The sequence below is a fragment of the Chlorocebus sabaeus genome, chromosome 4, assembly GCF_047675955.1.
Source record: "Chlorocebus sabaeus isolate Y175 chromosome 4, mChlSab1.0.hap1, whole genome shotgun sequence".
NCBI lineage: Eukaryota > Metazoa > Chordata > Mammalia > Primates > Cercopithecidae > Chlorocebus > Chlorocebus sabaeus.
In genome coordinates, this window is record NC_132907.1 from 12,903,594 (window position 1) to 12,919,876 (window position 16,283).

The 16,283-nt window shown below is 34.7% G+C and overlaps 1 protein-coding gene across 2 annotated transcripts in view; it reads left to right on the forward strand.

Moving 5' to 3' along the window:
* EDIL3 (EGF like repeats and discoidin domains 3) overlaps positions 1-16,283 on the forward strand; it is a 446,774-nt gene that overhangs the window by 248,136 nt on the left and 182,355 nt on the right. For both annotated transcript variants that reach the window (XM_007977476.3, XM_007977484.3), the window contains one exon: positions 6,629-6,742. In XM_007977476.3, coding sequence (XP_007975667.1) covers positions 6,629-6,742 — 114 coding nt within the window. The remainder of the gene's footprint in view (positions 1-6,628; positions 6,743-16,283) is intronic.

Below are 16,283 nucleotides of genomic sequence, written 5' to 3' on the forward strand. Positions count from 1 at the left end.
TAAAAGAAGCCTTGCTCTAATTTCATTTTTCCTTAATAGAATCCCATTAGAAATAGGCTGGAGCACTTTACCCAAGCAAGGGACTCACTGTTACGGTATATACATGATGATCCCAAGGTTACTAATATTCCTGGTTCTTTCTTACCAATTAACAAATATTTAGTGCAGGGCAAGCAACTATGCTACATGTCACTGAGGTAACATCCCATGTTATGGTTTGCTTTTTTGTGAAAATGTTTACTGAAAGAGGCATCTGTTCTTATGGGCTTCTGCATACATACATTTATTTATTTATGTATATAAAGTCATCAAATATTTGAGTTATAGAGACATAACACCCTCTTGATTACCTCTTCCTTAACTTCTCCTCTGTCTCCCCTGGTTTTGGCTTTTATATCTGTTAGAATAGCTGTCTTGTCTTACTGGCCAAATATCTGTATAAATGCAAATAAAACTTTATTGGAATAATTAATATAAACAACCCAAATAATTGGGAAGAGTATTGCCTGGGTACTAGTATCAAAGGTATTTGCATCTAAATAAAGATCTTAAAATAAATGCTAGGATGTCAGGATAGAGATGGACAGAGAATATGATCTTTGTTAGAAAGAGGCAATGGATAAATATCTCTTGGATTTGGGGCTTTTGTTTAACTACTGTTGTTGGTAAGTGAAGATTATCAATAAATTATTATAAAAGATTTGTGTGTGATATGTTCTGACTGAATAATGCTGATTTTTAATTAGCTACTTTAAAATGAATTACTAGTAATATGGCAGAAAGCCAGATCAAAAGGGGGTTCACGAACAGAAGATTTAAATATATAGCAAACTGGTCACATAAATGACTGAGAAATAAATTATCTGGATAATTCTGATTGTGACATAATTAAGTTCAGCATCAGAGTAGGAGAACTGAATTCTTAGAAATTCATCTTAAAGGGAAATTCAATCTTTAAAGAGAAGTTGAAAGACCATAGGCTTTAAATAGGGAAAAATATAAAAGGTCGAACTTTAAAAGGCAATCACTCATGGGAGGTCTGGAGAATATTTAATAGCTAATGGGGAGCCCAGGGAAGATGTGTTGTTAAGGATCAAAAAATAGCAGGCTCTGAAAAATAAGGTCTTGCTGACTAATTAGCAGTCAATAGCAATATTGCTGGAGGAAAGATAGCGCAAGGGAAAGACATAAAGAAGTTGAGAAATTTTGTCTTCACAAAAGAAAAAAAGTTGAGGGGGTGCCGTCTATCATTGTCTCCTTTTAATATATCCAAAAAGTATGTTCAGCCCAAGAACCATGTTCCTTCTTGATGTTTGTGGGGGACTGAATGTACTTACTTATGAAGAGGAGATAGATTTATGGTTGAAATAGATTGTCTTTGTCTTCACTAGGAGGAGGTTAGATAGCTATCTATTCCCAGAAGGATTAGATGTCCTGGTCCAAATGGTGGTCAGTATTCAAAATATCTAAGCCATGTTGGCAAAATAAGTGTGGTTACACTACTGGGGACAAATGACATTTTCCTGAGGAGTTCTGAGAGAACTCAAGGATGAGCTACGATAATGATGTCCCAGAAGTGAAAACTACTACCATTCCTACTCTACAAATTGCAAAGGTGAGCCACTTGAAAACAAACTAATTAATTAGTTATTAATTAGTTTTAAAAGTCTCCAGAGGAGGTGGTTCCTGGGAATTAGACTCAAGAATTCTCTATCTCATCTCTGGCCAACTAGCGGAATCTGTAAAGAACAATGAGATTACTGAATTTTTAAATATAATTTTCTGAGAAGAAGCCACACCATTTCTGTGACAAGAAATCATGCCCAGACAATGCTTTGTTTTGAAGGCACCAATAAGGAATTAACAATATAATTTCCATCTTAACTCTTTGACAGCCTACCACTCCAAATTCAATTTCATGGGCTTTTGGCTATAATCTGTACAAGAAGGGTTCTGACAAAGATCCAGGACAAAGAAGACCAGGTGTAACTGAGCATTTCTCAGGATATGGATGTGCATAAGGTGAATTGCCTAAGGGAGGAGTCCTCACGTGATCTTAATATGTATATATACATATATATGGGTAGTTTGTCAATTACTAGAGAAGGCTTCTTACAGCAAAATCTCCAGAGTGTGCATTTCTGTTAGGAAAAACCCAAGCCAAACTGGGTAGACTATCAAACACATTTACAAATCTATAATGTGGGTTATGCGTGACACACCGATAAAGAGTCTGAGTTATGTGTATAAAATCAATGAATCTGTGTAGTTATAAAAGAGGCAAGGAACTGGAAATACTTGTAAAGTACTTTTTTGGTTCAAAGTAATTTGTGTTTCCTTTCAGAGAAATTCAACTATTTATCTTTTATTATTTTCTGTCTTCCCTCTTCCTTTTTTTCCTTCTTCTTTCTTCTACTTTCTTCTTCCACCAAAAAATCAAAACAAAATGTAATATATATATAAAAACATATATTTTATATATATATTATAATGTCATATATATTATATATATAACATTTCAGGAAATAAGGGTGAGTCATGAGTTTACATCTGGAAACTCATATGCAGCTCTCATCACTGTGCCTCCGTGACACAAGAAGTTTGGCAGCAAAGTTTTATGTTTTTAGGACTCAGTTGACTGTCTTGATTATAAAGTCATATTTCAAAGTTGTTTTATGAAGCAAGATCTTATAAATGATATTCTTATAAATAAAGTATAAATCTGACCAAATATGGAAATTTCTATTTCATATGGGGACTACTTTATCAGTTTTTTCTTCGTTAATAAACTGGCATATCCCAGCAGTATATTTGGAATGAATGTGGACTTTTTCTGGGAATGATAATGTCTTAATCTGTGACGAAGATAAATGTATGTAATTTATTGCAAATATGTTTAAGTTTCATTTCATTGCATTATATTCGGTGAACATTTTTATCTAGTCTTTAATTAAACATGATTTATACAAATTGAGGTTGGTTTCCATCTAGATTGTTTGCAGTGTTAATGACAGTGCCAATAGCCTTCGCTGCTGAAATAACTCCCATATGATACAAATACGTAAATGCTTCTGCGTAATTTGCAACTGTTCTCTAAGCTTGTGTGTTACTGGGCATGTACATATGCGGAAATGTTTTACTAACTTAGCTACTGTGTTAAAAAATACGCATACCTCAAGATAATGTGTATATTTATGAATTTAGATTTAAGTAGTTTTTGAGTTTTAAAAACATTGAAAAATGCACATTTAAACAATGAAAAGGTCATTCTATCACAAATTGAGTGTGTCTACAAAGCATTTCCACTTCAGCAAATGCCATTCCAATTCTTTCCACTTCATGTTAACCTCTGGGTAAAGGTGTTAACTGTTGATTTTTCAGAATTGGATGTCCTTAATTATAACTTGCTTTGCTGACAGTTTATAGATGGGACCTGATGAGCCTGCAAGTGGAAGGTTTAAAGGTTGATTTGTCTCAGTTAGATTTACACTCACATATTTTAATTACTACTTATTGTGTAAAGACTTGGAAGATTTAAGGAGGCAAAAAACAGCAGGGTCTTTCTATCATTAATAGAATGTATAATAATTCTTGATTGTTCTCACACATTGGCTATGAGAACTTCCTTCTATTAACATTACAAATCAGCAACAGCTGGGTTTGATTTTACTCATGATATATTTCAATCTTAAAATGAGAAAATGCATAGAGCCTCTTACAGGAGACTTAAAATATATGTTGTACCTATTAATATCAAATCTTGTGTGGGTTTCTGTCCCATCTTCCTTTATTTGTTTCTCAAGTCCATCTCACATATGGCCTCACTAGGTTCTTCTAAAGTAGAAGGGTGAAGGAAATACCCTCTCATCCTTCTCATCCTGCTCCAAATGTTCATTGCCAAAAAAATGAAACCCGGTTCCCTCAGCCTGTACTAAGGATGCATCATAATGTGGTCCGTATCTACATTCTCTGATATGGGATTCTAGCACTCTCCTTCATCTTCTCTGCTCCAAAATACTTTACTCCTGTACCTAAACACACCATCATATCATTAACATTCTTCTTCAAAGTTGTGATTCATTCTGGCTCCCAGCTTGGAAACTGACCACCATCTATATCACATCCTTATTAATCTTAATGAAACTTTTTCTTCTTGTCTAAGGTCAAATTACCTTTTGCTTATGTGGGTCCTTCGGACATGACCACTCAGTTTCCTCTCTCTAAGTATATATGAGAATAAATTTTTGCATCTAACTTTACAAATTATGGCAATGTTTTCTCTAAGATATGAAGACATTATATCTTCATGAGATGAGAACAGTGACATGTTCTCATCTAAAACAAATTGTAGTAGAGAAGATACAGATAAAGACATACTGGGCATGTTCCAAGGTAGCCAGACATTGTTATTGTCATACACTGAGTTGGCAGCAATAAGTAGCATGGAGATTTTCATGTGGCTTACAAAATTTAATGAAAATGGTTTGCGTGTTAGTCCAATATAAATATAGTTTAATATTAAGACTAAGTGAAATTTTGGTAAGAGCAAATAGACCTGAGTATTTTATTATATTTTTAAAAAGGAAAGAAATGACTTATACTCACCTTCTTTTCTTTCCCCTCCCTCTCTCCTTCCCTCCCTCCCCACCTCCCTCCCTCCCCCTCATCCATCCTTCATTTTTGTACAGTTTCAGTATCAAATATTTAGGAGTCTATCATACTTTTTTTTCCCCGAGACAGAGTCTAGCTCTGTCGCCCAGGCTGGAGTGCAGTGGCTCAGTCTTGGCTCATTGCAACCTCAGCCTCCTGGGTTCAAGCAATTATCTTGCCTCAGCCTCCTAAGTAGCTGGGATTATAGGCACACGCCCCCACTCCCAGATAATTTTTGTATTTTTAGCAGAGACAGGGTTTCACCGTGTTGGCCAGGCTGGTCTCGAACTACTAGCCTTGTGATCAGCCCACCTTGGCCTTCCAAAGTGCTGGAATGACAGGTGTGAGCCACTGCTCCCAGCCGAGTCTCTCACACTTTACAGCATATAGATCCATCTTTTTAGAGATTAGCAAATTCTGATTTTATCCTATTATTTGAAGTTATGAGGTACTCAAATTATTTTTATTTTTTTCTGAACACAGTCATGAATTATCTCTATTCTTAAGCTGTGATTGTCAACCAGAAACCAAAAGGGCTACTTTTTGAGAGCAAGTTATCACCTAAGGAAATTTAGGCCAGGCTTTCTACAATGAACTTAGAATGAGAGGGTGAACAACTCTGCTTTCTGGAGGGGATACTAATTAGAAGACAAAATGTCAAAAGAAAGGGCAAAATTGAGATTTTCAAATACTTTTTTCCTTGTTTCCCTTTAGAAGTAATTTAATGATCATCTTGCTTTAAGCAACTATAATAACCCAAGATTTCAGAACTACCATTTGATACATTATAGGGTATCAGAAGGCACATTACAAATCTGGAATAAAATTTTTTAAGATTATGCACAGGACTATTTCTATTGTTCTCGTAGAAAGTTTGTCAGGAAACATTTATTGGGCCCCAGTAGTTGTCCAGATTGAGTGTGGTATTTTCAGGAATGCAAGGAACAGGGCAGGATAGGAACTTCGTTTGTGGAGCTCACTTTCTGACAAGGTGAAAGGGGCTAAAGGCACATAAACAGACAATTTCCAAGTCTGTAATACAGTTAAAAACAACAACAACAAACCGTTATGAAAATGAAAGCAGATAGGGAGCTCAACTGGAAAAGCTTATAGGATGAGGAAGAGATGGGGAGTGGTACGTGCTCTCCAGCTACTGCACTAGCTCCCACAGAATCCAGCATGGTTCTGTGCTAAAAGGGAATGATTTGTGAGTATCTGTGATTGATATTTGATTGAATTAGTCGTCGTTTCTTTTGTGTTCAAAATCATGTTTGTTTTCTCTGTTGTCCAAAATTAGCAAGGGAAGTAGTATAATTTGCTCAGTGTTTTATGTTTCATGTGATTTTGCATCACATATAATAGTAGCATATCAAAGGTAAGTCCCGTTAGTCTTCCTAACTTTAGAAATCCTTGAATGAGATTAGGAAGTGATCACCATTTACATTTATTATACTTTGCATTTAACGAGCTTTAGCTATTAACTCTAATTTGCTTCTCATCATATTCATCAAAGACGAACTATTTAGAAACTAAAACATCTCTGTCAGTTAGAATTTTAATGAATTAAGATGAAATGAGACAGTGTTAATTGGCAGTTGTTGCTGCAGGGGAGGTTTCTCGATCTTGTAAGTGAAACCAATTCATCTTTCCATCAGGGTTAATTTGTTTGATTTAATTCTAAGGATACACTGAATAGTTCCCCAAACTACTCATATTTATTTTCAGAATGGGAGAGTGGTTTAGTTCTGTTGGTCTTTCATCTGGATTCTGAATTTTATTTGCAATTTATTGTATTTAATGGTTAATAAATTGTTGGTTTTAAGCAGCATTTGTGTTACTGACTAAACACACACACATGCCTGCACACACACAAAGGAATAGCATTACTAAGACATTTGTATTTCAGATGTCTAAAACTTTCCAGTATCTAATCATTTTTTTACCAATTCTCTTCCTCTGTCCTTTCTGTTTTCCTTAGACATAAATGAATGCGAAGTTGAGCCTTGCAAAAATGGTGGAATATGTACAGATCTTGTTGCCAACTATTCCTGCGAGTGCCCAGGCGAATTTATGGGAAGAAATTGTCAATACAGTAAGTATTCGTGTGTGTGTGTGTGTGTGTGTGTGTGTGTGTGTATGCACACACACATATATGTATGCATATACATTTTTATGTACATCATCTACATTTATTTTGAAATTTGGGCCAAAATCAATATTATTTGCTTTCAGAGTGCATGATCCATTGAAATGGTACTTTTCATATTTGTGGTATGTTGTTAATGCATACGTATTCTCTAGGATGTCTCACTTAGTGCACCATATGCATAGAAGTGGTATCTTGTGACCTGAAAAGAATGACAACATTGCCTCAGATACTCAACTTACATGGATCTCATTTTGGTTTATGATTATGTATAAGACCAAAATTTCTACCACCAGAGTGACACTTTGGTTCTGAGAGTAAATTCAGGGCATTGAAACCAGATAGGGCACACTGGCTCATGCTTGTAATCCCAGCACTTTTAGAGGCCTCAGCGGTAGGAGCCCAGGAGCTCAAGACCATGCTGGGCAACACAGTGAGACCCTATCTCTAAAAAAACGAAATAAAAATAAAATAAGTCAGTTAGCCTCTATTATAAATAAAAGGTAAAAATAAAGGAGGATGCATTTGGGCTGTCCCACACACTAGCAAAAATGTTACACACTATTTATTTGTCTTATTGGAAGCTGAAGAAAGTAGGGACTTGAAATGATGCATCAAATGACAGAGCGGTTATTTGCCTTAAGTGTTTACAAAGAGGCAGAAAGCACCACTCACCTAAAAAAAAAAAAAAAAAAAAAAAAAGGCTGGGAAAAAGTAGTAACGGGACTAAAGTCAATTGGATAGGGCCTAAGTGGGCCCAAACACATGTTCATAAGAATACTAATGATATAGCCTTATAATTATTGGACAATTAGAGGAAAGTTCATACTGCTACTGCTTTGATGTATATTGTATGATCTGAGCACCACAACATCATTACGCACATTTAGAATGTAGATGCAGATGAGACTTCAGATAAAGAAACTGAGACTCACGTGATGTTGTTTGCCCAAGCTTTCACCGATATTTAGTGACAGAAGCAATGCTACAGATTTCTGATTCCCCATCCCCACTCAGTGTATTTTCCTCAAGATTGAGATACCTCTTTAAATAGAGAGGTATAATGTAAACGTGAATACATGACACATCCATTCTTTATCACAGACACACACACACCACATAGTTCTTTCTCTTCAGCCATAGTAAGAAATTTGTTTCCCATTTTCTTTTTTTTCTTTCTCTTCAGCCATAGTCTTTATAAAATAAAATAGGAAATATTGTTGAATAATTTGATATATAAATATATATAAATAAAATAATGATATAAAATGGGATGCTTATTACTGTAGTCCTGACAAACTGCACAAAAATAATTAAACTCTGACTCTCATAGAGAAATCTTGAATTGGGGGGCGGGGGGAAACTTGCTAATTAAAGTAATTGAGGAAGGACATTGAGCCTGAGTTGATGAAGAAAGGTACAGGGCACAGAAGGATGGAAAGGGAAGGCTGAGTAAGTAGGTTGACCATGCAACCAAATAGACCAATAGTCATCCAACCAACTAACCTAGAAACCTTCCCATAAAGCATTGAACTAACCACCCACCAAGTTAACTCAAGCTCAGGTTCAGCTCCTCTTTGGCCTGTCCCAGGCACAGCACTTGCATCCATTTTTGTTTTATGGAACTTGAAGATGGCTGCTCAGTCAACACTGGAAGTTGTGCTAAAGAGCACCTCCAAGTCTGTCAGTGAACATCTTATTAATATCATGATGAACAAAAAAACTGATGTCACTGACTGTTTCACCTTCATTCAGCAAAAATAGAGAATTGGTACCTGAATAGAGAACCTTCCAGGAAGGAACTTTGGCATAGTTTAAAACAATACCTGGATTAGAGCATTTCTAGGAAGGGTAAGGCCACCTCTGACCCATAGGAGGTCTGATTGGGGGAACAATTGTGAGGGAGAAACCTTCCCATTTTCCGGAAGGAGGATTGAATGGGGGGACATATCATAAGAACCCTGCTTAGGGATGAGTTTCACTGTGCAGTGAGGAACGAGCCTAAGAATTGACACCTGAGGGTATAGGTCTCCTAGAAGAGGAGACCTAGAATGTGGAAGTCTAAGGCATGGAGGAATTGGGAAACAGGTCGAGTGGATAGGCTGGGGATGAGGAGGGGTTTATGAGACAGACAGTAAGGCTATGAAAGAGGGAGAAATGCCCCTGCCCTGTCATTAGTTTGTGCCTCGTGTCTTCCAACCAGTTTTTCATGTTGTGTTTAATGAAAATCTTTGCTTTTCTGTGAATTAGCTTTATATCTATATAATATTTATATTTAAATTCAGGCATCTCTTTGAAGATGCGTGTGATAGTGGCATGCCTCCCTTCAACTGTCATATGATCTGGCATTCCAGCATTTCCTCTATTCTCTGTGCCCTGACAAGGAGATCAGAAAGAGTCACCTAGGGAGTTCCCTTCAATATTTTCCTATTGGGTATTTGCTTTTATTTGATTAAATTTTAAAGACATATAACAAATTAAGGTTCTTTATGCTGCCTATTGTCTAGGTTTCTTAGGATATGGCTCTACTTTTTTCTGTAGTCTCTTAGAGTCTTTAGAAAATTTAGAGTAAAAAGGGACATTCTGACACACTGATGATTTATGCACATTGAGAACTTAGAGAATTCACTTACTATGGGGTATATAGAATCACATACAGGTTACAGGTGGTACCAGCTCTAAGCTGCTTGAAGGTAAGATCTTGGAAGTTGTTGACAATACATAGACGATAACTCCTGTGCTGGCATCTACCCTGGAATATGATTGATAACCTTTCTTCTGGACTTTGTATCTTACATGTCCCAGAGGGTGACCTTTCCCTCATTTTTTTACCAGACTTTCAATTTTAAACTGTATATTAAGGCTGCCTTTGCCAATACAATTAAATGAAATATTTTCAAAACTAGTGTTATACCACATTTCAAAAACTCAAATATATTTATTTTAAGTTAGCAATTAAAAGCAAGATATTTTTGTTGAGGTAGTACCTTAATGAATATTACAAAAATAACTGTGAATTATTTACTATAATGTATGTCTTTAATTAATTTAGCTATTAAGCACTTTTACTTTGTAAGGAACAAATTTATATCTAACTCCATTATGACCTGTTGCAAAATTATGTGGTAAAAAATATTATGCAAATTAAATACCCATTGAACATTTTCAGTAACAATGAAATTATTTCACGTTAATAATGAACCTTTTAATACTAGGCAAAAAAAGTTTCCTGTACTTTTCAAGTGATTATCTTCTAATTATAGTGGAGTTACGGCAATAATACATATTTCTGATTTAAATAATTTCAGTTTAGACTTCTAGATGTGATTCATACAACTTATTTACTTTGGAAGATCTCACTTCTTTTTTTAGTTTTGTTATTTATTTATTACCAGGTTTGGTTAACTTTTATTATTTTTATATTTTATATGAAATTATGTTTGATATGTGAAAATCATTTAGATGCTCCTGTAGTAGCTATCACAGCATTACAGCAATTTTTCTAATTAAAGTCCTAATTTAATTCCCTTGTTCATTTTTTAAATTAATTAATTAATTAATTAATTAATTTATTTATTTTGAGATGGAGTCTCTCTCTGTTGCCCAGGCTGGAGTGCAGTGGCACGATCTCAGTTCACTGCCTCCCGAGTTCAAACGATTCTCCTGCCTCAGCCTCCCGAGTAGCTGGCACTACAGGCACGCACCGCCACGACTGACTATTTTTTTTCTATTTTTAATAGAGATAGGGTTTCACTACTTTGGTCTGGTCTCAAACTCCTGACCTCAAATGATCCACTTACCTCGTCCTCCCAAAGTACTGGAATTACAGGCATGAGCCACCGCGTGGGGCCCTCGTTCCTTTTAAATGTTATAAGCTCAAGTGTTCTGACAGTTACTTCCATAAACAGCTTGAAAAGAAAATGATGATGAATTGGAATGAGAAAACTATTCTCATAAGAACAGATAAATTTTGTCATATAAGTTTAACTGAACATGATGTTTAAACTAGATTAAGTGAAATGAAAATTAATAACACTTTAGTCAACTAATCTAAAAATAAGTAGGATTGTTCTCATTTATTAGACTATCTGGCCCACGATACCTGTATACATTTCCCTCCTGGGTGTTTAAATATGACATTATTAAATTTCAGGAATGGCACTCAAATTCATTTTTGTCACTGGCACTACTTTGGGAAAGCAAGATAGTTTTCAAGGGAGCTCTTATAATGCAACATCCACAAACAATTATGACAAACAAACAAACAAAGACTTGGGTGATCTCAGAGGTTTTTACTAAAAATTAAAACTAAAATCTTCTAGTAAGGACTAAGTGATGTTTCCAAATATCATAATTACCCAGTTTTTGCAAATTTAATAAAATAATCTAGATAATAATTTAGTCATTGAAGAATTCTGTGATATTATAAGGATATTAAAATAATACCTATGAATATATTTTGAAAGTGGTAAATTAATATTTTCTTAGCTTCATTATTTGAGCAACTTTAACTCTTTTAGCCATCATTATAAATTAACTAGTATTTCCAAGCACATAAACATAGACAATATATACTGTGTATGTGTATATATAATATATATAAATAAAAAATATAGTTTATATATATATATAAAATTATATGTATTGTTTTTTCTTTTTTTTTTAAAGACAGAGTCTCGTTCTGTCTCCCAGGTGCTAGAGTGCAGTGGCGCAATCTCGGCTCGCTGCAACCCCCACCTCCCAGGTTCAAGCAATTCTGCTGCCTCAGCCTCCCAAGTAGCTGAGATTACAGGTGCCTGCCACCATGCCCGGCTAATTTTTTTGTATTTTTGGTAGAGATGGGGTTCCACCACATTGGCCAGGCTGGTCTCAAACTCCGGACCTCAGGAGATCTGCCCTCCTTAACTTCCCAAAGTACTGGGGTTACAAGTGTAAGCCACGATGCCCGGCCCCTATATTCTTTATTTTGATATCAATATGTACCACCAAGTATATTTGTTTAAGTACAGACTTATTCACTGAAAATTTCTAACACATTGTATAGATAAATACATGATGAGATTTATATTTTTAAGCTCAGTATTTAATTATTGCTTTTTAAAAGACAAATTTGTAAATAATAACAGGCAAATCGTTTTTGTTTACTAAACTATATCTTTTCACCAATTCATATATGTTGATTCATATATGTTGACTTTACTATGTGTCAATCACCTTCCTGAGTACTTTAAATATTGATTTTTTAATCCTCTCAGCACTTTTTGTAGTAGGTACTCTTTATTACTGATTCCATTTTACAGAGCAGACTGAGCTATTGAGTAAGTAAATAATTTGCATAAGTTGACCTGGCTAGTAAACTTCAGAACCTGGCCTTAATCCAGGCATTGCGGTTGCAGAGCCTGCAGCCCTAAGCATGATATGATCCTGTCTCTTGTAGGGTAAAGGGATGCTGTTATTAAACGCTACACATTAAAAACACTTACACTTGATGAGTGGCCTTGGCAAGTAACAACAGCATAAGAGGAAAGAGTGCAGGCTTTGCATTCAAGTAAAACTGGAAGTTTAAACATTTTCTGTTTGTAACTATATGTCCTGACAAGTACATTGCCCCTTCTGAACCTCAGATTTTTTATCTGCAAATGGAATTGATACTATCTTTTGATGTATATATATTGATGGGCAGATTAAAATTCATAGCATATGTAAAATATCTAATAAAAAACCTAGGTCAATAAATGTTATAAATAAGGAAATAACTGCATAAATGTATACACATAGGATTTTTTTTAGTTATTTGGAAAAAAAAATACCTGCGTATCTCACCTTTTCTTTTGTCATAATGTTGTGTGATTTTAAGTTTTATTATTTATGCAAACAACTTGTCCTTCATTAGTAAATTAGTGTATGTCCTTGAGAGCAAGCAGTGTAGATGTTAGGTATAATGCCTGCATACCATGTTTTACAGATACATAAATTTAAGAATTCCTGTGGCATTAATGTAAGTTTAAATACATATTCTTTACCCAAAATCATTAGAGGAGATAGTTGCTGTGTTTTTTTTATAAAAGGCCGTCCTAACATATGAACCACAAACACCCAATTAGATTTATCTCTTTGTATGTTTGCAATTATTGCAAGATGTCACTGTTATTTGATCAGGTATCTTAGTGAATGGCAAGCAAATGAATGTTTGCAGTGATTTTAGTGAATGACAAGAGGAGAATGAATAATTCCAGTATTTTCTAAAAAAGTGGTCAGAGATTATAGTTTTATATTATATAACACTAAATTCCTACTCTTCTCTATCCAGCTGTGACAAGACAAAAGGAGAACATAGAGAAATTCTGAAGTAAATTATTTTTTTAAAAGGGTCTATAAGGAAGTGAAAATTAGAATGAAAGCACACATAAGTTTTATGAGAAAACTGCCTAAGTCTGATGTTACAATATAGTGAATGTATTCAATTATATGATCAAATAAACTAGCCACAAATATTTACTGAACTTTTCTTAGCATAACTGTGTATAAGATTACAAGAACATACATGAATAAACTCATTCATTCAACAAATTGTATCACCCTCTAAAGCCAGGATAACAATGGTAATTGAAATGAATTTGGTTTCTACTCTCATAGCATATACAGAATAATGACAGAGAAAAAAAGAAGTATGTATTATTTAATGATAAGACATGGTAAGTGCCATGAGGACAAAAAAGAGGGAGCCTATGACAGGGAAGCCTTTTCTGTTTGGGGGATTTAGGAAAGTGACATTTAAGCTAAGACCTTAAGAATGTGTAGTATGTACTCAAACAGAAAGAGGAGGGGGTGGTGGAGATGAGAATTTTATAAAGAGAATGATGAATAAACAGATCCTTTGAGAATCCTCAGGAATAAACAGATCCTTTGTTTATCCTCAAGAATAAACAGATCGTTTGTCTTTAAGAATCTTAATATTTAGTGGATGAGTTAAGAGTGTTATTTAACCAACATGATAGCACCTTTAGTATATCTTATCTTTTAGGCCTTAACAATAGAGTCATGAAATTTCATTTGGGGTTGTGATCTATCCATGCTAAACCATGTTTATATACTAAAAATTCATCTTGTGAATATGTTTTTGTGCAACCATGAGGGATTTTTGAAACATCAGAATGTATTTTAACTTGTAAATGTAACAAGAAATCAAAGAGAAACTAAGAAAAATAAATATTTAATTTTAATCTTATAGTATTTCATATAACAAATATCTGCTCTGTTTTAGAAATTTGAACAGGGTACTTTGGTAATGATTTTTGTCTTTGAAAGCATTGGCTAATTTAACTTAAGATTGTTCTACTTTGCTTGAAATACATAAAATAAAAATTAATCCAAAACTCCAGTGGGACAGGAGAAGGACAGTTTGCCCCAGGCTGGTACCTTTTGTGAACATTAAAAATAAATAAATAAAGGAGTTGACTATGGGTAAATCTGAGGGGCATAACATTTAAAATCTACCTATAAACATATGGGATACATTTACAAATAACTGTAACCATATATACTTGAATACATACAATTATTTTAACTTAATTTCTCACTTCTTTTAAAACATGTTTTTGTGACTTAAAAAGAAAATCCAGAACACTACAAGTATATCAATAAAGAAAGAAATTATTTCAATGTTATTGCAGGGTGAAGTTTTTGAAACAATAAACACAAAAAAAATTGACTGAATAACGAAAGCAAATTGGATTTTTTGTGTCTGACATGGAAGTTCTGTCTTCAGTCAGGTGCCTCTGGGTATATTTTCCAAATGTTACACAACAGTTTTGTACAGAATTATCACACTTTGAAGGTTCACCTACTGTACCTTAAAGCGATAATGTAGTAAAGAAAAGACAAACAAGTATCTGCAAAATGCTCAAATAGACCATGTAGGACTTGTTAAATACTTCCAACAAATTGAATCATATTCTCATTACCTGGCAGTTTTGTATTTAATTGCAAATAATTACTGAAACATTCAGTAAGATCTTTTTGTTTTCAAATTATTTCAACATTCCCCTTATGTGCTAAACTGTATATGTCCAGGGCTTATAATTTAGTTTTGTATTTTTTCTCCAGGCTAAAACTTGCTCTTATATTTTCCAGTTCAAAGACAAAGAAAGATGAAGTACTCAGACATCAAGAGAGTTCGAGAACAGCATAACTTGATTTAGTTCTCATAAAATTTAGAACTGTAGTGGATGATTGAAACATATTGCATTTTTATCAAACTGAAAATACCACTCTTTTCAGCTATCACTCCAACCCTCACCCTTACAAAAAGAGCAGAGGGAGAACCCAAATAAAATATATACAAAACAAAAAAGCTCTCTGTTAGGAAACTACCAGTAAAGAAGTCATCCTGGGACTAGAAAGTTGGAACATTGCTAAAATGTAATTTGTGGGCCAGACAATATCTTCTACATGTTAATGCAGCATTCTTGGGTACTTAGGTGAAATTTGGGGCCTGACTGTCAGAGTGAGGCTCAATTGGTTACTTCACAATGGGGAAATTATAGCACAAACCACCGCAATTTCTGCTTTTATTGCACTGCTGAACAGCAGAGATAAACTTTCTCAGAAGAGAAGAAAGAAAATAGATGGTTCCTGATCTTTCACCAAATGTGCACAATTTTTCAAATGGTGGTGTGATTTCCTGAGCTCTCAAGGGTTTCAAATAGTTGCAATAAAACTTGACTGGCAACTATGGAGCTGAGTTTGGCAGTGACAGCAACAGCTAGTGTGGCCCTAGCCGCAGTGTTCAACTGAATCAGCACACTTGGAAGTGATGGTTTCCAGCAGCATGGAAGACATAAAGCCAAATACATGTTTTGAGTTCCCATCTTCAAAGCAATCTTCTTAACTGAAAAATGAGGGCACAGCAACCTTTTGCACTGCTTAGGCATATGGAATTTTAGGTGCAATTGGGACATCCTAATAAGATAGTACAGCTAGTTATTAAAAATGCAGATCGTAGTTAAGGGAAGCATTGGTAACAAAGGTTCAGATTTATGGGTCAGATGAGAATGAAGAAGTGATAAGATTAGATAGCATTGCAAAGGGAGAAAGTAAGAGAGTAAAAAGTATAAATGGCTAAGGATAAAATTTAAATCAGGTAAAAGAAGTTCTGTTTGCAAAGGTACCAAAAAAAAAAAAAAAAGGATAATCCAAGGAACAGAAGAGTAATACAGACTTAGAGCAAGGAAAAGAGTGTTTCCATAATAGAAACTGGTCAAGAAAATACAGGCCTAAGAAAAGATACTTTTAATGTGGAGGCTAAAACCATTAATGGCCCTTACATAATTGTGTGGGTATACAGAAGAATGCCAGATTGCAAGTGTTCCAGAATGAGCAGGTGCTGAGTAGAAAATAATAGCCACAGGCTGCTCCTTCCAGGTTATGGTGCACTCTACTTTGAGCATATCTTAAACCCCAAAGAACCATTAAGGTGACTAAAGAC